We start from the raw sequence: 23,101 nt of genomic DNA on the forward strand, positions 1-23,101 counted from the left end.
CAAAATCAAAACAATCCGCACGCATCAACAACTGGGGGCAGGTGTTTGCCTCTCGTATCATTCGGCACATTTCAGGGGACTGGCCTTTTCTCGGAGACTAGTTTCTCCGGCCAGTATTCAAAACACTCGCTATCTATTCGCTGGAGAACAAGTGGGCTGACTAGATCGAGCATATATAAATAGGGGTAGCCCATGATCGGCGAACTTCAGTGATACTTTTAACCGCCGGAGGATCAGACATGTCGAAATACAAGGTACAATGCAGTGAAGCTAAGTGTAACAAAGAAAATAATATTTTAAAGTTATTCGGATTAAAATCATTTTGTGGATCAGATAGAAAATACGGTTTTCAGTGAATCTACTATAATCTGAACTGAAACACTGCGTAACGAATAAATAACCAAATATTTTTTTCGAATCAGGTTAATCGGGTTGTATTCGAACGGGCCTTCTTCTTTAACAGCGCGCTGTGGATATAAAAAACAAGTTGACGACTTGAATAATTTAATAATCTTTGCCGGTTTATTTAGATTACTATTTGTTGTTATTTAGATAAAATAATACAATTTCTTTTTATACCCTTGCAGAGGGTATTATGATTTCAGTCAGAAGTTTGCAACGCAGTGAAGGAGACGTTTCCGACCCCATAAAGTATATATATTCTTGATCAGCATCACACGACGAGTCGATCTAGCCATGTCCGTCTGTCCGTCTGACCGTCTGTCCGTCTGTCTGTTTCTACGCAAACTAGTCTCTCAGTTTTTGAGCTATCGGGACAAAACTTTCGCAAAAGTCTTCTTTCTATTGCAGGTAGTATATATGTCGGAACCGACCGGATCGGACAACTATATCTTATAGCTCCCATTGGAAGGATCGGAAAAAAAACTTTAAAAAATTCTAGCTTCGGTGTTTTTTGAAATATTACCTTCTACTTTTGGGGATGTTATTTTTTAAATATTTCTGAATTTCGAATTAATTATTTAAAAAATCGGACTACTATATCATATAGCTGCCATAGGAACGATCGGAAAATTAATGGAAAAGTAATAGGATATAAATTCTAGCTTCTTTGGTTTTTATTGTATTATCTTCTACTCTAGGATATGACTCTTTTTAAATATTTCCGAATTTCAATTTTAATTTGATCAAAATCGGACGACTATATCATATAGCTGCCATAGGAACGATCGGAAAATTAATGAGAAATATTAGAAAATTTAACATTTTTGCGATTTCTTAATTAATAGGAATTATCTGCAACGGTATATAATCTTCGGCTGGCCGAAGCTAGCTTCCTTTCTTGTTTGGTTCTTATTGATGCAAATATCTTATCTGCATTCTAGGTCAAAACATCTTTATAGCTCACTTTATCCAGCGTTTGTTTATGTCTTAACTCGAACCAAAGTGCTTGCTAGTAAAATTAAGTGATCTTTTTTAAGTGTTGATAAGGAATAGGGCAATGTTTCGCATATGGATATTTATAGAAATTAATTTATTTTTTTTAGTACCTGTCGGGCTTTGGCTCTCACTTTTCCTCTGAGGACGAGCGATATCCCAACTCCTTGCCTGTTGGTCAGAACTCACCGCAAGTGTGTCCTTATAAACTCTACGCGGAGCAGCTCTCGGGAAGTGCCTTCACAGCCCCAAGAACCGAGAATGTGCGCACCTGGCTGTACAGGAAATTGCCCTCAGCAGTGCACCTTCCATTCCAGCCTTTCAAGGGAGCCCCCTACTTTAGGCAGAACTGGGATGAACAGCCCCCAAATCCAAATCAGGTGAGTGTTATATCATAATCATAATGTTTTATTTTATATATATTTTATAATCCCTGACTCAGATGCGTTGGAAACCCTTTGATCTGCCGCCAAAAGATGGCAGATCGGTAGATTTTGTGGAAGGTTTGCATACGGTTTGTGGTGCTGGGGATCCCAGATCTCGGCATGGTCTTGCCGTGCACATATACTCCTGCAATGCATCCATGGATAACTCGGCCTTCTACAACAGCGATGGTGATTTCTTGATTGGTAAGAATAGCAGTCAATGTAAGATCAACAATGACGTATTAACATTTTCTTTTAGTCCCACAGCAAGGAGTTTTGGATATTAAAACGGAGTTTGGTAGGATGTCGGTGGCTCCCAATGAAATCTGCGTCATACCGCAAGGGATACGGATTGCTGTTAATGTGGATTCTCCTTCTAGGTTAGTGCCAATAGCAGAGCCCAGAAAATCTACATAATTTATAAATATTAAACAAATTTTTTTCAGAGGTTATATCCTCGAAGTGTATGATGGTCACTTTGTTTTGCCCGATTTAGGACCCATCGGCGCCAATGGCCTGGCTAATCCCAGAGACTTTGAAACACCTGTGGCTTGGTTCGACGATCAAGACGTAAATGGTACAAATTAGCTAATTACACTCACTAGAAATATTAATTTTAAGTCAATTTCATTATGTCACAAAGACTTCCAGGTGATATCGAAGTTCCAGGGCAGTCTCTTTGTGGCCAAGCAAAATCACAGCGTCTTCGATGTGGTGGCCTGGCATGGTAACTACGTGCCCTTTAAGTACGATCTGTCCAAGTTTATGGTGATCAACTCGGTTAGCTTCGATCACTGTGATCCCAGCATTTTTACCGTGCTCACTTGCCCGAGTTTGAGAGCTGGAACAGCCATAGCCGACTTTGTGATCTTTCCACCCCGCTGGTCAGTACAAGAGCATACCTTCCGGCCACCCTATTACCACAGTAAGTTTCATTTTGAGGTGTAAGTTTTATTGGGATTTAATGGATTTTCTATATTATCTATAAGGAAACTGCATGAGCGAGTTCATGGGTCTCATCTTGGGAAAGTACGAGGCAAAAGCGGATGGCTTTGCCGCTGGAGGGGCTACACTCCATTCCATGATGACCCCGCATGGTCCAGATGTCAAGTGCTTTGAAGGTGCCTCGAGTGCAAAGTTGGTGCCCGAACGCGTGGCTGAGGGAACCCAGGTTGGTTGGAGTGTAGGAAATCTAAAATCTGCATCTAACTAACTTATATTTTCAAAGGCCTTCATGTTCGAGTCCTCCCTGAGTTTGGCCGTTACCAAATGGGGCGAGGAAACCTGTCAGAAACTGGATGCAGCATACTATGAATGCTGGCAGGCGCTGAAAAACAATTTCGAAATTACTAAAAAGTAAAATATTTCTAGGGTAAAGTTACCATAAATGAACAATTTATTTTATTAGTACATGTTTTTATTTGAAGGATTAGTTATTTGCAACTTATTCTTGAAATTTTAATGACGAACTGAATGTCTAATTTCGTTTCGATCTAAAAAACAGATAAATTAATGGCAGGCTGAACGGAAAAATTGGAATGTTATTTTCGTATGATCAAAAAAAAACGGAATGTTCTTTGATCGCATATTTAAAAATATACTAAAAAATATATGTACAGTAGCATCATAAGAAACTCAGTTCGTCACTATAATTCCATAATAATACGTAAACATTAATGGACGCCAGTACATAAATCTAGCCTGATATTCACTACATCTCAAATGGAATCGATCAAAGATCTTACATATAATATAATTGACTCCTTAAAGTCTAAATGTGATGCTGGGAGCAGATCGAGGACTTCGATTACTGAACACTTGGCTGCTGTTCAAGCGACAAACACACAATTGATTGCAGTTAACCTGCGTGGGTTCACTAATCTTGGGGAACTCTGAAGTGCCATGGGAACTAGTCACATTGTCATCAGATCGACGGCTATACAAACATTTGGTGTCACAGTTGCAGGATCCAAGTCTGTAGTTTTTCGGCGCCGGACTGCAATATTGGTGGAGCGACTGGTCCATATTGTCCCTACCGGCGGAGCAGTATGTATCCAAAGTGTCCACGGTGCTAATGAGATCCGGCGTTAGCTCGGATTGCTGACGATTGGTCAGCCAGTATGTTCGCATGTCGCCCTTGCCCTGAAGTTGAGGATTGATTTTATTATCTTCCTATAATAATATTAAGCCAAGTTTACCTTAATGCTGGTCAGACCCCTCTCGATGCAGGAGTAGCTGCCTATTAGCTGGAGCAGTTGATAGGTGGCCTCCGAAATGTGGATCTTCATCGTATCCCCGGTGCTTTCCATCCGAGATGCTGTGTTCACAGTGTCTCCGAAGAGGCAATATCTGGGCATCTGATTTCAGGATGAAATGTAAATAATATCCTATGCAAATAAAACCTTTTTGCTGTACCTTCTGTCCTACAACACCTGCTGCACAAGGACCCGAGTGAACTCCAATACGCAGCTGAACCGTCTCGGTGGGCTTATGTCGGATTTTGAGATTTCCCACGGTCTCTAGAAGGTGAAGAGCCAACGAGGCAATCTCTCCTGCATGGCGACTTCCATTTTGCAATGGCAATCCGGATACAACCATATAAGCATCGCCAATTGTCTCAACCTGAAATCATAGGTGCATAAAAATGATAAAACTTTTAATACCGCAACCCACCTTATAGACATCATAGTTGGAAATAATCGAGTCGCAACAAGTGTACCAGTCGTTTAGCATTTCTACCACCTCAAAAGGTGTGCTCGTGGTGCAGAGTTCGGTGAATCCCACAATATCGCTGAATAAAATAGTGACGCAGTCGAAGCACTCGGCCTCTACGGGGTCTCCTCGCTTTAGAAGCTCAGCTACAGGTCTTCAAGAAATAAGGTTTTATTAGTTTATTTTATAAACTAACTGGACTTAAATCATTTACCTGGGCAGCATCTGGTACAGGAGCATGTCGGTTTTCTTCTTCTCTTCGTACAGTAAATTAGTTCGTTCCTGAACAAGACCCTCAAGATTGTAGGCATATTTCTCCATTATCGATAGCATATTGTCAAAAATATTTGGTTTTCTGGATTTAAGAAAGGTTAAAACGAATGTTTGGTATCTTTTATCTATATGATACTTACAAGCCAGCCTGTAGTTCCTTTAAGTGCATGCGAACCAGCCGGATATCGGGTCTGACCTCCGGATCTTCATCCCAGCATTGGCACAGACATTTCCGGATGTAGTCCGGTATATCCAAGTGAGTGTGCGTCAAAGCTGGACGAAATACCCCATGTTGCAATAGTTCAGGACACTTGACAAACTGAATTATTTCTGCAGAATGCACGTCATTTAAATAAATCTATTTTTATGGGTCAACTACCAATGCTCACCCTCTTTTGAGTAGGCCGTATCACCCCAAGGACCTTTGCGGCCAATCATCTCGTAGAGTAGAATCCCAAAGGAATAGACATCCCCTTTTTGCGAACCTCGTGCAGGTCGATAGGCGTCCCTCAAAAGCTCCGGCGCCATGCAGAGAGCACGTTTCAGTTCCAGTTCACTTCTGCAAAGCGTTAGAAAAATATACAGTTTTTGTTTTCATTATTGCGGGAAGTTCGTTCACTTGTTTTGTATTCTATGAAAGGGTTTTGTGACTTAAAAATATTTATTTTATATAAGTGATAGGAACTCTAAGATAGGTGGTCATTGAAACTAGGCCAATTTCTTACTTGTTGGGTTCTTCTTGGCCCGCCTTTAGTTCGTGCAGTCCAAAGTCAGATATTTGGCAGACCCAGCGAGAGTCGATGAGGCAGTTGCTGGATCGCAGGTTGCCATGGGATATTATCTCCGAGTCGTGCAAATAGATCATGCCCTTCAGGATGTCGGAGACGAGTGAGGAGATGAACATGTGATCCAAATGGAGGTCTTCGTTGGCCAGCACGTCCTCCAGACTGCCCCGTGCGCAGTATGTGGTGAATAATATTACGGATCCGTGATCGGTGGAGGCTCCAATGAAGTTGATAATGTTCTCATGCCGCACCTGTATGGAATATTTGTATATACTTATACTTTATTTTAGTTTTCTGCCTCACATCTCGCATTAGTTTCAATTCCTTGCGAATAGATCGAGTGATGTCCACGCTCTTCTTGTGAATCTTTTTCATGGCCACAATAGTTCCACGGAAAAGTGCTATTTAACGGGGAATACAAATTAAGAAATGTTATGCGAAATCACTATAATATACCTATATTTGTGAAGGACCTCTTGTTTGGCTCACCAACCACTAAAATACTTTGGCGGCAGATTTGAAACTAAAATGGTAAATGGGTTATTTTCCTTTTTAAAATAATTCCTTAAAGCAATACCTACAATGTTTTTATTACTGGGATTGTTGTATTCGCCGAGATTAATGACTGTAACTTCCTTCATATCCACCTTCCACAATAGACCTGCCAAAGTCTGTTCGTAGCGGTAATGCCTCAAAAAAACATATATTTTAAAAAACAGTTAGAACTAATCAAGAAACAATCATACTTAATCAACAGGGCAAAGGCTACCACAACGACAAGGGCACACAAAGGACCTGATACCAGATATCTCCAGTCGAGCTTTTTTCGAGGACACAGTTCGCCTTGAAAACCACAAAGGGGTTCGGCAAGCGGAGGACGGCCATTTAGCCACTGGATGGGTCTATCGTTCTTTATGTATCGGAACTCCTTGTGGGGTTATTCAGACAAATGGCATTAAGTACGGTGATTAAAAATGCTTTTAATTAACCAACCGGTATTAGGGAGTGCTTGTCGTAGGCAAAGAACCCAACTGGCTGCATGGACATTTTGGCTAGTGAACCCGAAGAGGTTCCACTGCCCACATCGTTTTGAAGAGTTATGACTGTGTAATTTCCCTCAGCATCGCCATTAGAATCTATGTAGACCTTTTGCCAGTTAGGAATAATATTGATTGATGAAAAGATACGTTATTTAATTTACAATATAAATTCAAATCTATATATTTCAGCAAATTATTTAGCTTATATTTAAAAAAAAATATTTTAGATAAATTTGAGCTATTTTACTCACATCAAATCCTTGTATTGAATGATAGGACCTGTTAAAAATGTGGCTCATTACCAAATTTCCGTCGTATACATCACCGCCCAGCTTCAACACTTCCGTAATAGCTCGAACATAGATCATAACACTGTCGTAAAGATGCAGACCATAAATGGGGACCTGTACAATAAAAATAAAGAGATAATTAATAAAAAACAAAGATTCTCATAAAAAAAAGGAAAAAATTAAAATAAAAAACTAAGGTTAAAATATTTTCAGATTTTCCTACCGATATGTTGTCAAAGACACGTTGATGATATGGTACCAGAAACGGGGTCTTTCGAGCATAGTCTTTTATTTTTGAACAAATGTCGCTGCAAACATAAATATATTATAAATTGATAAACTGTTTTAAAATATACAATTTGGAATATTTATTTGTCATGCAAATTAATTTACTAATTCTGAGGGGAAATCAGCATAAACGAAATCGGTATTAATTTTTTTCGAAAATCCTCAATACTTTCAAAAACAGTCTACTGTAATTAAACCAAAAATTAATTTTTAATTTGTATGAAATCAGACATCTTTAACTCTCCTCATCAAAAAATTTTAAAACCATGCTTAAATATAGTGACTAATTTTACCAAAATAAAACAACCCAAGTGATTTTGAATAATCATCTAAATTTCTATTAACATTTGTTAGAAAGACGCAACAAAAATACGCACAGTTAGATAACTAAGATTCAGATAAATTACCGAATATGGGGGTTTTGTGGATATGTCATGCTTATTTTTATAACTGAACGAAATGAGATTTTGTCCAGTGATTTGCTCTTTTCTTTTCTAATATAAGGATCTAAATAATCTGGAATAGATAGTGCATGCATTAGAACTCTAGCCCGGACCGCCGATCCGCACAATATACTTACTACGTTCCATAATGTTAACCCTTCGGTTGGAGTCGTAGATCTCGTCGTCCACGGACACCACGATGTAATCCCCGCTCTCGAGTAGCCGCCGATTCTGGAGGCCCCGCACAAAGTCCACCATGGCAATATGCTCCCCAATGAACACATAGACTGTTTGGGGTGTTTGGTTAAATACAGATGCTTCAATATTGAACAGTGCCATTTACAATTCAAACGGAAAATTATTGAATTTATGTGCTTGCATTGAATAAAGCAATAATTAACCTTTGATTTATTTAAACAGTAGGTATACACAAAAATATACGATGAAATATTTTTTACTTCTAGCCATTTTTAGTTATAAAAAACACTGTTAAAACACACAACTTAAAATTAATCCTTACTGCGTGTTGTTGAATAGGTTTCTTCAATAATTTTATCGATCTGCGAAAGTGTCTTCGTGGTCGGTATATAGTCAGATATATGTTTAAAATGGCTGATGGTAAAGTTCCTTGCTTCCGCCAGTTCCTGTTACCGAAACTCTAAAATCAGTTAAAGTAATATAGTCATGGGACTCACCTGAATCGCCCGAGCAACATCGGAGCCCCAGATGGGTTTCGAGCTGACAACTATAGAGAATTTGTTCCAATGAAAGGCGTTCAGTAGACTGATTACACTCTTGGAGACCTTTGAATATGTGGATTTAATAAAATTAGGGACTTTGAAGTCGGGGTAGCTGTTTATAAAAATTACCTTGGAGGCCGGAGCTAAGGTTCGTGCAAAGGTATGAAAGGTACTTTTGTTCGAAACAATTGAGTCGGAGCATTTCTACAGCAGAAACAAGAATAAATGTTTAAGGATTCAGTAAAATGTATTGAAAAAGAATTGCCAGAGAAAATAAATAGCAAATAAAGTCTTAGCAATGGAGCTCTAAAAGTTCTTTTAAAATCTCTGATGCCACTATATTTTTGTTTACCCAAGTTAAGGAGTTTATTTGTCTTTTATTTGATAGTCAAATTTTGGCACCATAGAGTGTTGCACTTTTTTTATGGAAATGGCTCATAAATTGTGGATCAATCGGCAAGAGAAATCTCCGTAAACTGTAGCACAATGACCTATCACATGTGAAAGGTAAGGTATTCAATTCTTGAATTGAACACTGGTGACCCAGATTTGAGTAATGGGTCTACTCACAAAGGAAAGCATCGGAGTGTTCCAGGCAGAGGCCAGCAGAGCCTCCGTGGTGCAGCTCTCGTCCGGACCGATGAATGCGGTCACGCCCATTTCCCTCATCTGTGTCATCGCCCTGGAAACGCAAACGGAAACGGAAACAGACACCGGAAAGGGACAATTTCAAAAGGTAAATGATGTAGGAGTAATTTAATGTGGGAGTAATTGACTGAATTACCTCAAAGGCTTCACGCGATAGGCGCTCATTTTGTGGCCAATGTCAACCGGTTTAAAGGCCAACTTCTTACCCGGCAGCAAATTCGGATTCTTGTTCACATCCTCGATGGCGAGTGGCAGTCCGCCCAGAGTCACCTAATGTAAGTAAGGTCAGTTTAAAGTCAGCGATGAGTAGTGGATAATTGCAACAGATTCCCGTACCCCTCGGAAAGTCCGCCCCGCTGTGAATGGCTCTTAATTTATGCATGTTGTGCTTGTGGCAAAGGGCCTGAGCAAAGCATAATAAAGCAATGCAAAACAACTAACATTTACACTTGGTTTCATCTCGTGGGGGTGGTTAATTTAAGAATTTCTCATAAACACATTTCACCATTACAAAGGAATGCTGTTTGAGATTTATTCAGTACTCACTTTTCTCCTACTCATACCTGAACAATTGTAATTAACTCTAGTCTCTTGCACAGAGCATGTAACGCCCACTTCTCAGGAAACTAAAATAGAAATTATATTTTTATACCCTTGTGGAGCTTAGGCTTAGCCAGACTTTGGAATTCCTAGAATAACGTTATTATTTATATTTATGTATATTATTTTCCAGAGGTGTATTTATAACATCTCCTTTTGTACCTTGTCTAATTGTACCCCTAACTTTTGTCTGTGTGGGAAGGTTTTTATTATTTTATTTCTGAAGTTATACTTTGAATATGGGGCATTTTCTTGAAAACCGGCTATCCATAACCTATGAAAACATTTTGGGACTTTTACTAATTAAAAATTATAAATTTTAAACCAAATTTGTAATTTTTTATTATTTAAAAAAATATAATACGTTGAAACCATTGATTTTAATATGTACTATTATGTGAATGTAATTTACAATTTTCTTTTATATTAGGTATACCCAAAAAAAACTCGATATGAATCGTAGGTCAATTTGACCTTTTTTAAGATCATTTTTAACTTGATATGGCGCCAGGTAAATGTGATATGGTCGACCAAAACTTATACTAGTGCGAGCGAGAAAACATGCTTTCGAAGTACGTCAGTTCGAATTTCGAATACGTCTTTCTCGCTTCCACTCATGTCATTTTGCTCGCCATATTGATTCTTGCGCTCTTTTTCGAAGTAAGAGAATCTCCGAGAGAGAGAATTCGGTAAAATGATATTATTTAATGTAAATTTTATGAATATTTCAGGTAAAAACGATATGAGTAGGAATAACCAGAAAATTACCTGGACTTATCGATTTTACGGCGACGTGCTTTTTTTTGTGTGATAGAACTAATTTTTAGGCTATAAAATGAAGCACAAAAAATATTAATTTTTAGAAAGTTTAAACTTTCACTTTAATTTAAATACTTATTTCCACTTTAAGTCGACAAAACTATCATTTCAAAGCCGAGTAGCTCGTTGATTTCCCGGGCGTAGGCCCGCAGCTCGTGATCTCCGCCACCAATGTGTCTGGCACCCAGCATACGAAGATTGAGTCTCAAGGCGACCACGAAGCTGGTGATGGCCAAGATCAGCAGGTAGATCCAAGCCGCAGTAGCAAGGATGACGATCAATAGAAAATTATCAGCCTCGAGGCAGGGCTCCTTGGCCAGGCACTCCCAAACGTGGTGGGGGAACATGCTGAGACCCTGGGCGACCCTCATGCTCCAGGGCAGGAGCATCACGGGACTGCACTGCTGCCACACGGACAGGCCAGTCATGCGAATAGTGGTGAGGAGTCCCCCGAGGGGTCCCTTGGTGGGCAGGTATATTAGACCGTATCCGTAAAACATGGCACCCATGGCGAAACCCGAAAGGAAAGGACTGCAGGCGAGCTCTCTTGGCTGGCCCACTACATAAACACGGGTCAGGGGTCGCTGAAGCTCCGGCGATTGGTCAATTTGGATTCGTACCTCCAGCATCGACAGCATCAAAGTCAGTTGGAGCACCGCGAAAATACAGAGGCAGTGATGCGAACGAACAAAGTTCCGAATATAGTCACGCATTTTGATTTCGATTTTTTTTTCAATTAAGCCAGACAGTTTCGGAAAGTGTTCCTTGGGCCAATTTTCATCAAGGTCTGCATATTCGAAAATGTACCTTTTTTGCTTTTAGGAAACCCTGTTGCTAACATGTATAAAGTTATTTGCCTTACATGTTTGCCTTTTGAGACATGAAACCCTGGAAACCGTTAAGGATTCCTTTGGAAATGTCTAATTACTCTCGGGGAATGAATACTTATATTAAGAAGCTTAATTAAGCTCTTGGATTTAAACAGAATTTCTATTCGCCGTTTGAAGCTTTATAAGTTGGATTCTTTGCTGGGGAAGATTAAAGTTTTTTAGTGAAATTTTTTAAGCCAAAGTCAAACTCTTAGTTGCTGACATGCCCGAAGAAGATACAAAAAAATTTGCCTTATTATACGGACATAGCTAAAAAAGCAACTACAGTTATTACACAGTTAAATAACATGGAATGCCCTGGAGCTTCTTTACACTATTTACACTTTATCCATTGCACAAATTTAATTACTGACTATTCCCTTATGAGTAAAGGGTAAAAAATGATTTACGTTTTTTTGAATACATAGTTCCTTTGCAGTATTCATTGGGGGATTAAAGAGGGAGGTTATTTTGCAGTTCCACCTCCGCCTCGCAGGTGGAAAAGTGTTAAAATTGAATAGTAAGAGAAATTGTATTTCCTTCACTGTCAAGGCTTGCATGATTATAATTAGAATTATGTGGCGTTGGCCATAATCTATAAATATACTAATTTAATAGGTGATAATAATATCAATTGAAATACCGACTTGTTTTGTGGTTTTCGTTCGACGATTTCAATGGCAATTAATTAAAATATCCAAACTGCCCAAACTGGACTCCTAAAGTATGACACATTTTTAATGGCTGGCTGCATTTGTCAGTTACGCAAAGGGTTATATTTTCACAAATTTAAATCCATTCTATAATTATATTACAACTGCAAGTGTTGGGAATTTATTGGAAGTCAAACCAAGTTTTAAAGACTTTAATGACAGCAGACAAATAAAAGTGGTTTATTTCTGTACCTTTAACACTGGCAGCGAAATATTTCCTCGGATGCGTACGTAAGGCTCTTATTATCTCTTTTTAAAAATAAATAAAACGTAATTAAAGGCAATGATTTTTTCAAGCGAATTTTTCAATTAATCTTCCCACAGTTTTTTTTTATTATCTGAAGCATCGTCTTTAAATCCATGCTGCGAATTCGGCGTGGGCAGGAAACTGTGCAGACACTTCGGTCCAAAATGATGTTAATTACGGTGGAAGAGATGGCGAAAGCTTTATTAAAGGTATGCAAAATGAGTATTGCTTTAAAGGTTTTTCATATGCATCGAGGGTATCAATTAATACATTGTGAGCAATTATTCTAGCAATACCTTTTTAAAAGCTCCCGGACAAAGAAACTACTGCAATTGACAGCTTCTCGGTAAAGTTGCCATTTGATTGTAAAATTGTTTGCTAGTCAGATAAAATAAGAATACAACAATGTATGTATGAAAAGTTAAAAGAATAAAAGGGAAAATTATAGTTTAAATTGTACTATTTTAAAACTTTCCTATATTAATTATCTTCCACACACACTTAGCCCATACAAATTTATCTAATTATGTACCAATTACGACACACATTGTAGTCTGCGTCTTATAACAATTTTTACTTGTAAGGGCACATTACAAGATTTTAAATGAAATTGCTGACTAGCCTTTTTTCATTTAAGAAGCGAGGGAGAGGTGCACATGTGGGTATATGAGTTAAGGACGAGTGCGAGTGCCATAGAAACAGGAAACGGTTGTTGAGATGAGGTTTAAGCTCATGGATGATTGCAATTCAAGTAAACATTAAACCGTATTTAAATTTTCCCTAAAACGGTTTTTATGCTACCAATTCTCTTAAGTTTATATAAAGCAACGTATTTCTGTGTAACTGGACACTGATTTAAAGCAAAATTCAAGGCTTTGAAAAGCAAAAGCCCTCCCACCCAAAAAGAAACATTTTTTGTCGCTATAGTTCCTGGGCTTTGAAACAGTAAGCCATTTAATGAAGCTTCCGAATTTTCTTCAACATACTTACAGGGAACATATTTAGTTAAAAGTTGTAATAATTATAAAAAACTTTAGACATATTTAAATAAGAGACAAGCTCCCAAATACAAGCCATTATCTTTCAATATTAAAAATTGAAATTAAAAGTTTCTAAAATGACTGTAGGAAGTAAATTATTGTAGTTGACTATAAAAAAATACATTTTTTAAACAAAATTTGAAGTAGGACATTTTGGTGCTAGGAAAATCTTTTGCTCAAGGTACGATTCTTTCAAAGTAAATTAAGGCATAATTGTTAATTAAAAAAGGATTGAAAGCCAGACACAAGAAATCCTTTGTCGAATTGTGTTTTTGGCAAATGTTGGTCAAACGCGTTGGTGTCGTTTTTACGACAAATTTTAAGCTTGGAGCAAATGATTTGAAAATGTATAATTTTCAGCAATTAGTGTTTTTTGTTTTTCACAATTTATGTACCATTAATACCTCAAACAGTTCCTTTCTTTTTCTTTTTTTCCGTTTTTTGTTTCCTTCTGGAAAAGCAATTAATAAAAAAGGTATGGTGGTCACTTCATGACTTTAAAGCTAAATAATATTTGTTTTCTGGTGAAGGGAACCTTTTGTCGCTTTTAATGCCCTGAAGGGCAATTTAAGCAGATATAAGATGGCGCAATGGGGAAAAATAAAACTTACAGGCAAAGCAAATAAGTAAACATAATGAATTTTCGTGCTAAAAGTTGACGTATTGCCAACATACAATGAAAAATAAATATCAGTGTCATAAATATCGAGAGTTTGCCTAATGTGGATTTATGAAGTTTATTTGGTTCTTTTGACGAAATATTGTTACGATTTCCTGGTGGCATAAGTCAATAATTCTGAATAAATATAATATCGGTTTTAATAAAACCCAACAAAGTTATTTATTTCCTGCCACACATGTACAGAACGTTCAGAAAACCTTATCAGCTTACAAAAAATATATATATTTTTATGATCCACATTCATTTGTGTATATCACGCATAACTGAAAAAGGCCGAAAAAATCATGAATCGTTTGGCGTTGGTCCATTTATGAAGGACTCTTGATGGATTTGCTTTTAGTCTTTTCATTTCGTCAGGCAGCCAGTCAAATAAATGGGAGCCATCAACACACTATTACAAGTATTGTGGATTTTTCCGGGGTCCAATTAAGTTCGGAATAAAAGAAAATAGATTTGAACGGCTTACTGACCTATCAATAGGATATGCATTTATCTTTATTATTCTTCCTTTTTCCATCACGGACTGGATGACCGTTGTCAATCCTCTTTAAAATCATCAGAAAATGAAAACAAGATGGGAAAAACAGTTAAAAGAGAAAATAGAATAGAAAACACCCTATCTATATTGTATGTTCTTAATGGCTTTTAAGAACTTAACTTTGATGTTTCGTTTTTTATTATAGTTATTATATTTTTTAAACTGATAAATATTTATTTATTTTAAAATTTTATGAAATTGTAATTATACTATTTAACTATTTCGCATCGGCATCGGTGTTAGAGTATTTTAGTCAAATGCCTCAAGGGACGCATGATGTGTTTGATTGGGGCTGCCAGCACAATCGGCCCTTCAATCTGGAAGCTGAGCTATAAATTATATGATATTTTTGGGACACGATGCGTTGACTTGTGGCCCCAAATGAGATTGGCATTTGAATTGCAAATGTGACAGGTTGATGTATTATGCATGCACATACACAATTAGCCCAGGGCGAAATTTGTAATAATTTTCGATAATTTTTGGCGAACTTTAAACCGCCATCAAGGCGGTTGGAAACTCCAATTACTCACGCGCATCTGGGAATATTCAGCTAGGAATCCAATATTTATCGTGTCCGACAGTCGGCGCGAGGAGGCAGTGGCTCCGGAAGCCAAAGGATGGCTCCGCTGACAGCCGAGAAGGACGAAAATGCAGGAGAATGCAGCGGTGGAGGCGGAACAGCCTGGCATCCTCGAAGGCAATAAAGTTTTATTTTGCACTGAAACTGAAACTGACACCGAACACGGTCACTGACAACTTGACAACCTGACTACGGAGCACAGACTTTGGAGCACTTAATGGTCTCAGTGGACTTTAGCATGATCCTGGGAGCAGCAGGTGGACCAGCGAACGACAGTCATTTGTTTAGGCAAATCCCATATTCCATATATCGTATCTTTTATCCCAACAGGTGTGCGCGTATTTGCCAGTCTGAAATCCAACTTGTTGCTCCGTTCCGGCACTTTAACACGCCCGTAGTCCGTCACAGACTGAGTTCGTGCCATCAGTGGTCCTGCTTTTATAGCCTCTGTGCTTCGGGTCCTCCAACGCGATTCGTTTCGGTTCCGGATCGGAAAAGGAGCAGTGGGTGGATGGCCACCCAGCCAGGAGGAAGCGCCAAAATTAAGTGGTCTATGAATGACAAAATCAGCAGAGCCTGGGGATCAAGAGCGGGACAAGTGGGCGGCCGTCCCTTGCTGGTCGGTCAGTTGGACCAGGATGCTGAGGACTTTGTTTATTTGTTCCTGTTGGCAGCCAAAAATCATTCGTTTCAAATTTAGAGTGACCCAGCTTTCCTCCTGTTAAGCACATTACTTTCCTGTTCCTGATACCCATCGAGGCAATTTATATTTGCAAATTGCAATAATACTTCCCCATGCACTCAGTCTGACAGTCAATTATGGGAATAATCTTTTGTTTTTGCCTTGTCAGATTGCGTAGGAGGCTTTAGGGTTTCCGGGGCTAATAGTCGGGGGTAGTAGATCAAAGGAGCTTAAGGTTTTTTATTGTACAAGTCCATTCTGCAAAAAATATTACCTTTGGAAACCTAGTTGATATACTTAGGCAGTTTAAAAGTGAGTTTTAGAACTCAAATGTTGTTTAAGTAAATTTAAGTATTCCATCAAAGAAAAGGACACCCTTTATCGAGGTGCGTTGTTGAATTTCAAGTTCAAGGTCAGCGGGATGTGAATTTTGGCGGCGATTTTAGAGCTGCACAACGAAATCCGAATTTAGATTGCCACAAAAGGGATTGGAGGGACTTTTACCCGGTATTCCAAATGCAAATGCTTTGGCCTACCTGCAGACGGATATTGGTTTGAGAATGTGGAAACTCAGACTCATTGGGACATTTATTTCGTTGTAATTATCTTAATGCCATTGGTTTCGGTTTCTAATTAAATTTCCTTAGGCCTAACAAAGTGGCATCACATAACTTGCCACCTTTCACATTCACATTAGCTTAGCACTCGTCTCGGGTTTTTATTTTCAATTGCCATGCGAGAGGTAATTTGCAACTGAATTCCAATACATTTCGGAAGCGGCTCAATAGCCCAGACACTCCGGGTCAGTATCGAAGGTCTTGAAACAAAAATACACAGAATATTTTATTTTACCCCTTAATTCCTTTTTTAAAAACACTTGCCCTTATTTATCGTTTAAAAGCGTTTATTTAAAGGCTCACATAATAGATCTGTTAATATTAAATTTTCTATCGAAATATCCGAAATAGATTTACCTCCTATTACATTTGATTTTTACCTTAAATAACTTTAGTTGAGAAAATGGGCTCAAGTCTAACTAACTAAAGCGTTATATCGCTCTGTACCCATTCACTTTCTATTTGAGTATTTGTCTTTTCATTGTTCTAAAGTGCTGTTAAGGTCCAAGTTCAATTTCAATGCCGGCTCAGAATTTGATTCCAGTTGAGCCGACACGTAAGCTGATTGAAATGAAAATTTAATTTTAGCTTTCGCTGGAGTGACTCCTGTTCCTCCTTGCCAATGGTTACTCCTTTGTGTGCCGGACGGAGAATGACGATTATGGGACCATGACGACTCATATTCATATTCATATCCGCCTTTTGAGACGGTGCGTTTGCACATGACAATAGGAAACTGCCAGAGAGCTGAAGTTTCCTCTACCGTGAATTATTCATCGACAGAATAACTTCAGGATGTGCGATGAAAGCGGGTCTTGCATTTCCACATTTAATTTATTAATTTAACCTCACTTAACATTTAATTCCACAGTCGGTGGGACTCGAATTTATTTTGGTAAGCCGATGTCACCTTTAAAATCAAAAATAGTTCACAAATGTCACGATTTTCCGTTTGCATATATTTATGATGTAGATTTACGTATATGTAAACAATTTTATACGTGTGATTTGCTTTTATTGCCATTTGCGAATAATTTTTACGCACTCCCACGGGAATTGATTTCACATTTCGAAAATTTGCGTGCGACAGTTATTTTTTTTATTGTAAATTGTGTCTATTATCTGCCCATTGATAATGGTAAAATTAATTTCTGTTGTGCATTCCGGATGTGAATACATGAATGTGTTTTAAATATTAAATCTGTTTGTTAAATTTTGAGATGGGAGTTTTTAAGAAATAAGAAAATTAACTTTTTAAATGTGATAATTTATGTCATGATTGGATAAATTTGATAAATATTTAAAAATATAACAAAGGCAGCACAAGCTATTAGAAATGCCGACATAGCTCTTATTTCTAAATCCAATTCAGTTGAATTGCTTTTTCCATTAGGCTGCGACAGTGCAAACAGAATAAATAATATGCTAGTGTTCTTAGTTCAAATCTGCTAGCTGTTTTAGTATATCAACATGGCAATTTAAATACACAAATGTGGGTTCAGTTGGGGCATTCGCACTTGCTCAAGGCTTAAACATAGAAAAGTGGCCAAAAATTGTATTAAAATTTCTTGAATTTCAATATTAAGCTTGTTCCAAAGGGCAGGACGAGTTTAAGGGGTTTCAAATATATTGCTATCCTTTCGCTAACTTTTAATTAAATTACTTGCTCATGCGGTATTCAGAAATTTACAATTTCATTAGTATTTGAAGTTCGAAGATAACAGATAACTACGAGTATTCTTCCAACTTAAGACATAATATGTTAAAACCTTAAAGTGAATTTTTTATTTTTAATAACACAAAATAATATTTCAGTTTTTAATGTTTTTTATTATTTATTTTTACAATGTTTCGTGTAAACTTATTCTTAGCGGCCGACAGAAAAATGTAGAGTTTGCTGCGAGTTTCAATATAGGAGTTACTTCACTGGTAATGGGAGAGAGCATCTTTGTTGATGACGCCCGCGTAACTGGTGTATTTCGGAGAGGTTCCATTGAGGGCGATGAACTGCTCAGCAACTTCCACCGCAACGCGAACCTGCGCCTCCGAGGTGCTGGCCCCCAAATGGGGCGTGGCCACCACCTTGGGATGAGCGATGAGAGCCTTGGTCACCGCAGACTTTGGCGGCTCCTCGGGATAAACGTCGAAAGCGGCGCCGGCCACTTTTCCACTCTCAAGGCCATCGAGCACGGCCTGTTCATCGACGATGCCGCCGCGGGCCACATTTACCACCTTGACACCCTGCTTGCACTTCGCAAGGGTCTCCGTCGATATGAGATCTATAAATAAATTAGATTTTGAGGTAAGCTTTTATACCTTTTATAAAATCTAAAATGACTTTAATATATTTACATTTATTGCTCTTTAAATAAGAATTTTGTTTCCGATTTTTTACATTAATCAAAGTTAAAGACTCTGTTTAGAGCTATCACCATGAGCGAGAGTTCGAGTCTCAGAAAATATGACAAAAGATATTTATTTAAATTACAATGAAAATTTTATAAATTGTTGATTGAAAAATAAAGACAACAAGTTTGTATAAAAAAAAATTAATACAGAAACAAACTTTTTAAATATAATATGAATCTATTAGTGATTAAATCGACCCATTTCTAAGTGCGAGTATTGTTGCTGAATTTTAATAAAAATGGTTATAATTTAAAAACGTTCAAAATGCCATTAAATTTGATTTTTTCAAATGCTGTTTCCATTTTAAATGCAACAGAATAGCTAAACTTACTTCTTGTGGCTGGGATAAGCGGCGTGTGGACGGTTATGTAATCCGCCAGAGGCCAAATCTCTTCCAGCGTCATCTTCTCGATGCCAGCCGCCTTGGCCTCCGCCTCCGTGGTGATGGGATCGTATCCAATAATCTGCAAAGCACTCACGGTTCGATTAAAAGTTTCACCTTAAGTAAATAGGCATTCTCAAAACCCACCCGCATGCCCCAGGTCTTCATGCGAATGGCGACCTCGCGACCAATGCGTCCCAGTCCGAGGACCGCCAGGGTTTTTCCATAGAGCTCGGTGCCGGCATAGAGCTTCCTGTCCCAGCGACCCTCCTTCATGCTCTGACCGGCGGGGACGACGGGACGGGCCAGGGAGCCAATTAGGATGCACGTCAGCTCACAGGCCGAAATAGAATTGCCACCCGGAGTGCTGAAAGCGACGAGAGTTTAGTTAAACATTCCCTAAATGCCTCGATAGACAGTAGTAGTGGGTTTCGGGTGGCAATGGGTGGCGTTTGTTGTGACTAGACAGCATTATGCAAATGCCCCCCCGAAAAAAAGATGGCAGCAAAATATGGCAATTTTCGCGCTTTGCCTCGTATCCTTGGCAATGTTGTGGGCCATCTGACATTGACGCGACCAACCCACAGCCCACAGCCCTCAAACCTTCTCTACCGCCTCCATTGACACTCGGCGTCCCTTAATTATGCGTGTCAAAGGGCGTCAATTGACCCAAGTCATGGCTATGGCTCTGTTCTGTTCTGTGCTGCGATGCGATGCGATGGCGACTGCCAATCCAGCGATTCAGAATGCGCATAATTATTCGGGAGCTGCGCCATCGAGGCTTACACTATGCAGCACTCCCAGAATGTGCAGATGCTTTGGAGACCCTTATCATCTTAAAATTGCCTTTAAACTGTTATTGGTTATATTTTGTTTTGTTTGTTGATGATTGACGAGGTTCTTAAAATAGCCATTAAATCAATATCAATCCGCAAATCAAAGCATTGAATTCTTTTAGAAACTCAAAATAAAAGTTAAGTTTGAATAAACTATTATTATATACTTATCTACTGTGCCACCTTAAGAAGTAGTTTGGTTCCATCTGGTTACAAATAATCCTAGGCAATTCTAATAAACCTTACCTATGTCTAATTATTTTCTGCCAATTATTTGAAGTACGAAAAATACCAGACTAAAAATCCATTTATTTCTCTTTGAATAAAAATAATAAGAAATTTGTGAGCTGCAAGTCCCTAAAATCTTTTGAGTTTCACTTTAAATCGATTAATTCTATATATTTATACTAATATTTCAGGTCTTTTCTTGCACAGTGCTCGGAGCAATTCTTTTTCCCCGAGTACAATGCACCAAGAGCTTATGAGGGACTTACTTCAGGACAACGACATTGTGCGCCGTGGCTGCAGGAACATCGATGTTATCAACGCCCGCCCCCGCACGGCCAACAACCTTCAGACTGCCGGATCCGGCGGCCAGAACTTCCGCGGTTATTTTCGTATCCGAGCGAACGATGGCAGCGTCGTAGTTCTGGAATGAGGGGTAATTTAATAATTAGCATCTGTGTAAATATAAATATTTGTAAATTTTCGTGTAATTCCCTAAACCATTTCGCTGACCATTTTAAGTGCTCCAATAACTGTTTTCGTCTGGCAGCGCGATTGATACCCCTTAACACCTGGTGGTCAATTATATATTATCTTGAAAAAGTATTGGTCTGGCATAATGTTTCTGGTTCGATTCATTAGTTTACTTTTTCCCAGAAATGTTCAGTCTCACTTGGAACAATATATTTTATGTTGGGGCAACATCGTCTGATCGGCAGTTGGTGTGATAAGAATAATTCGATTAAGCCTGATAACAATGTCTAGCGCCGCAAGCTTTAAAGTGGTTCTCGGAAACTATTTTATTACCAAAAAAGGGCAAACATATATTGTACATACAAATAAAGTTAAAGTATCGTTTGCTTAAAAAATTGAAATTTTATAAACCTTCTCAATATATTTTAAGTTCATGAAAAAGTTAGGCAATGCAAACCTATACTTTACAGAATACGGGGTACCACAAATTAAAATGAAAAACATGTTGGTCGTATTAAATTGTTTTTCTGTGTACAAAAGAAACATATTTTTTGTCGAATATTTTTCTGACCCTTCAAATTGTTTTATGATTTTGTGAAAAATAACTTTCTCTAAATCAAATAAAATTCCCAACTAAAAGCAAATCTAAATAAGTTAGGAGAATAAATGAAAGTCTTTTGTTGTAAACTGAATATAAGCGGGCTAAAATACTTAATTGAGGATAAAGCGAATAAGCTTTCAAGACTTTGTAAATTGAAATTAAAATACAAAATAATGTATTATTATTTTATAAAGGGTTCTATATGATTATCGTCCATCAATTCATTATCACTAATTTGCAATGAGGTTTAAACAGATTTAATTACAAACACTTTACAGTCGGGTTAGATGAGAATCTTGTTGCCGATAACACTTATGAATACTAAATCACACATACTTGTGCAGTCTTGTGTTTTACACTTTCAAGTTGCTGTGCGGATTTTGTGCTTATGTAGTCAGTTGCTTAGTTACAGACTAATTGAGATATGTATGTTGTCATTATGTAACAGCCACAATTACCACCACACAAATGTAAGGAAATGCAGCAATATTTTAGCTCAGCGCACGTGTTTTAAAACCGCACCTGAATCGCTTAGAGAGCTTTCAATTACAACGACTTATCTCTTACATATGTAGTATTTATTTATTCACCTGTGCTGTAATCCCAAAGCCACTTACCTTAACTTCCTGACACAGTTCCTCCACGGGGAGCTTCAGCTTGTAGGTAACCTTGTCAAAAAACAAAAATAAATGGTCAACAACTCTGATTAAATTGTGCAATCAATTAAGTGCAACTATTTTCTGTTTGCCCACTTGTAAGCTTCTTTACATGCTTACAAATTCATTTACAGTGGAGACTTATCATACACGATCGTTGTAAAATAAGGTTAAAACAAATATACGACTATTATTAATTTTTTAATTTTATTTAATTTGTTATTAATATTTTACTTCTCCATTGAGATTGAATTTATTTAATTGTAGACTGACATTTTTTAGTGAAATGTTTATATTAAAATTTAATATTAGAAATCAGACAAACTCAATAAAATACAAATAATTTTTAAATTCAAATATCTTTAAAGTGCAGATCCTCTTTCGATAAATTTTCAATCAAATATTTTTTACCAGTAATAATGCTATGTAGAAAATGCAATAAAAAGCAACTGCAGCTGAGCTTCTTTTTTCGAGGGAGCACTGTACTTTAAGGCACTTGTATGGGTGTAAGCTTTTGCAAAGTCTGCACATAATCGCTTGTCACGTCAGGGGATTTAGGAAACTTACATTAATCCCGTGCTGCTCCAGCAGCTCCACGCAGGATTTGTCCACTGCATCGCAGACCAGGACTTTCTTGATATTAAGCGGCATATTTGCTGTTGTAAATAGTATATCTGGGCAATCTGGACAACCGGTCGATTGTGTTAATTTTTGCCAATTACTTTCCGCCACTCACGATCTGCGTCTCTGAGCAAACAAATTGAACTGACTTTGAGAGCGGGAACGTCGGGTTATCGAACCTGACTTTCAATTTGTACTTCTCCCCGGTGCAATGTGAGTGTTGTTTTTCTGGGTGATAACCGCCTGGAAAGATCGGAGAGCGCCAGTGGAACCCCAGTTCTCTCGCTCTTTCTCTTGGGGCAATCTGTTCTTTTTGGGTGTGCGTGTGAGTTGTTTTCGATTTTGCTTCGAAAACAACAATTTTAACCCATGTGCGACCCCAGGTTGAAATATATAATTTACATTTAATAATTAGTTAATATTTTTAGTTAAAGTAAATAGTTTCAAACTGAGAAAAACGGGACAGAG

General features: G+C 38.0%; 4 protein-coding genes across 4 annotated transcripts; 1 reads left to right on the forward strand and 3 right to left on the reverse strand.

Annotated features, from left to right (window-relative positions):
* Positions 1 to 239: 239 nt before the first annotated feature.
* On the forward strand, positions 240 to 3,609 carry hgo (homogentisate 1,2-dioxygenase). The gene is made up of 8 exons (XM_017157318.3): positions 240 to 254; positions 1,506 to 1,775; positions 1,838 to 2,024; positions 2,080 to 2,200; positions 2,267 to 2,397; positions 2,464 to 2,745; positions 2,810 to 2,991; positions 3,049 to 3,609. The coding sequence occupies exons 1-8, from the start codon at positions 240 to 242 to the stop codon at positions 3,178 to 3,180; spliced, it is 1,320 nt and encodes a 439-aa protein (XP_017012807.2). The 3' UTR covers positions 3,181 to 3,609.
* Gyc32E (Guanylyl cyclase at 32E) lies at positions 3,585 to 16,469 on the reverse strand. The gene is made up of 24 exons (XM_017157316.3): positions 16,087 to 16,469; positions 15,081 to 16,011; positions 9,176 to 9,309; positions 8,962 to 9,073; positions 8,521 to 8,595; positions 8,347 to 8,454; positions 8,172 to 8,295; positions 7,789 to 7,938; positions 7,616 to 7,724; positions 7,144 to 7,228; positions 6,882 to 7,034; positions 6,584 to 6,736; positions 6,337 to 6,518; positions 6,172 to 6,280; positions 6,047 to 6,113; positions 5,894 to 5,991; positions 5,531 to 5,841; positions 5,195 to 5,364; positions 4,946 to 5,135; positions 4,747 to 4,887; positions 4,494 to 4,686; positions 4,236 to 4,442; positions 4,019 to 4,177; positions 3,585 to 3,962 (listed from the first exon to the last, which is right to left on the reverse strand). Exons 2-24 carry the CDS (start codon positions 15,237 to 15,239, stop codon positions 3,585 to 3,587), a joined length of 3,567 nt encoding a protein of 1,188 aa, XP_017012805.2. The 5' UTR covers positions 15,240 to 16,011; positions 16,087 to 16,469.
* On the reverse strand, positions 10,492 to 11,265 carry LOC108067894 (uncharacterized). Its single transcript, XM_017157169.3, has one exon. It carries the CDS (start codon positions 11,169 to 11,171, stop codon positions 10,545 to 10,547), a length of 627 nt encoding a protein of 208 aa, XP_017012658.2. The 5' UTR covers positions 11,172 to 11,265; the 3' UTR covers positions 10,492 to 10,544.
* Positions 16,470 to 18,238: 1,769 nt separating the features above from the next.
* LOC108067909 (D-3-phosphoglycerate dehydrogenase) lies at positions 18,239 to 22,781 on the reverse strand. The gene is made up of 6 exons (XM_017157185.3): positions 22,580 to 22,781; positions 21,974 to 22,024; positions 20,551 to 20,705; positions 19,368 to 19,587; positions 19,170 to 19,302; positions 18,239 to 18,708 (listed from the first exon to the last, which is right to left on the reverse strand). The coding sequence occupies exons 1-6, from the start codon at positions 22,661 to 22,663 to the stop codon at positions 18,353 to 18,355; spliced, it is 999 nt and encodes a 332-aa protein (XP_017012674.2). The 5' UTR covers positions 22,664 to 22,781; the 3' UTR covers positions 18,239 to 18,352.
* Between the last annotated feature and the right edge of the window lie 320 nt (positions 22,782 to 23,101).

Source organism: Drosophila takahashii, chromosome 2L (genome assembly GCF_030179915.1).
Source record: "Drosophila takahashii strain IR98-3 E-12201 chromosome 2L, DtakHiC1v2, whole genome shotgun sequence".
In the NCBI taxonomy this organism is placed as follows: Eukaryota; Metazoa; Arthropoda; class Insecta; order Diptera; family Drosophilidae; genus Drosophila; species Drosophila takahashii.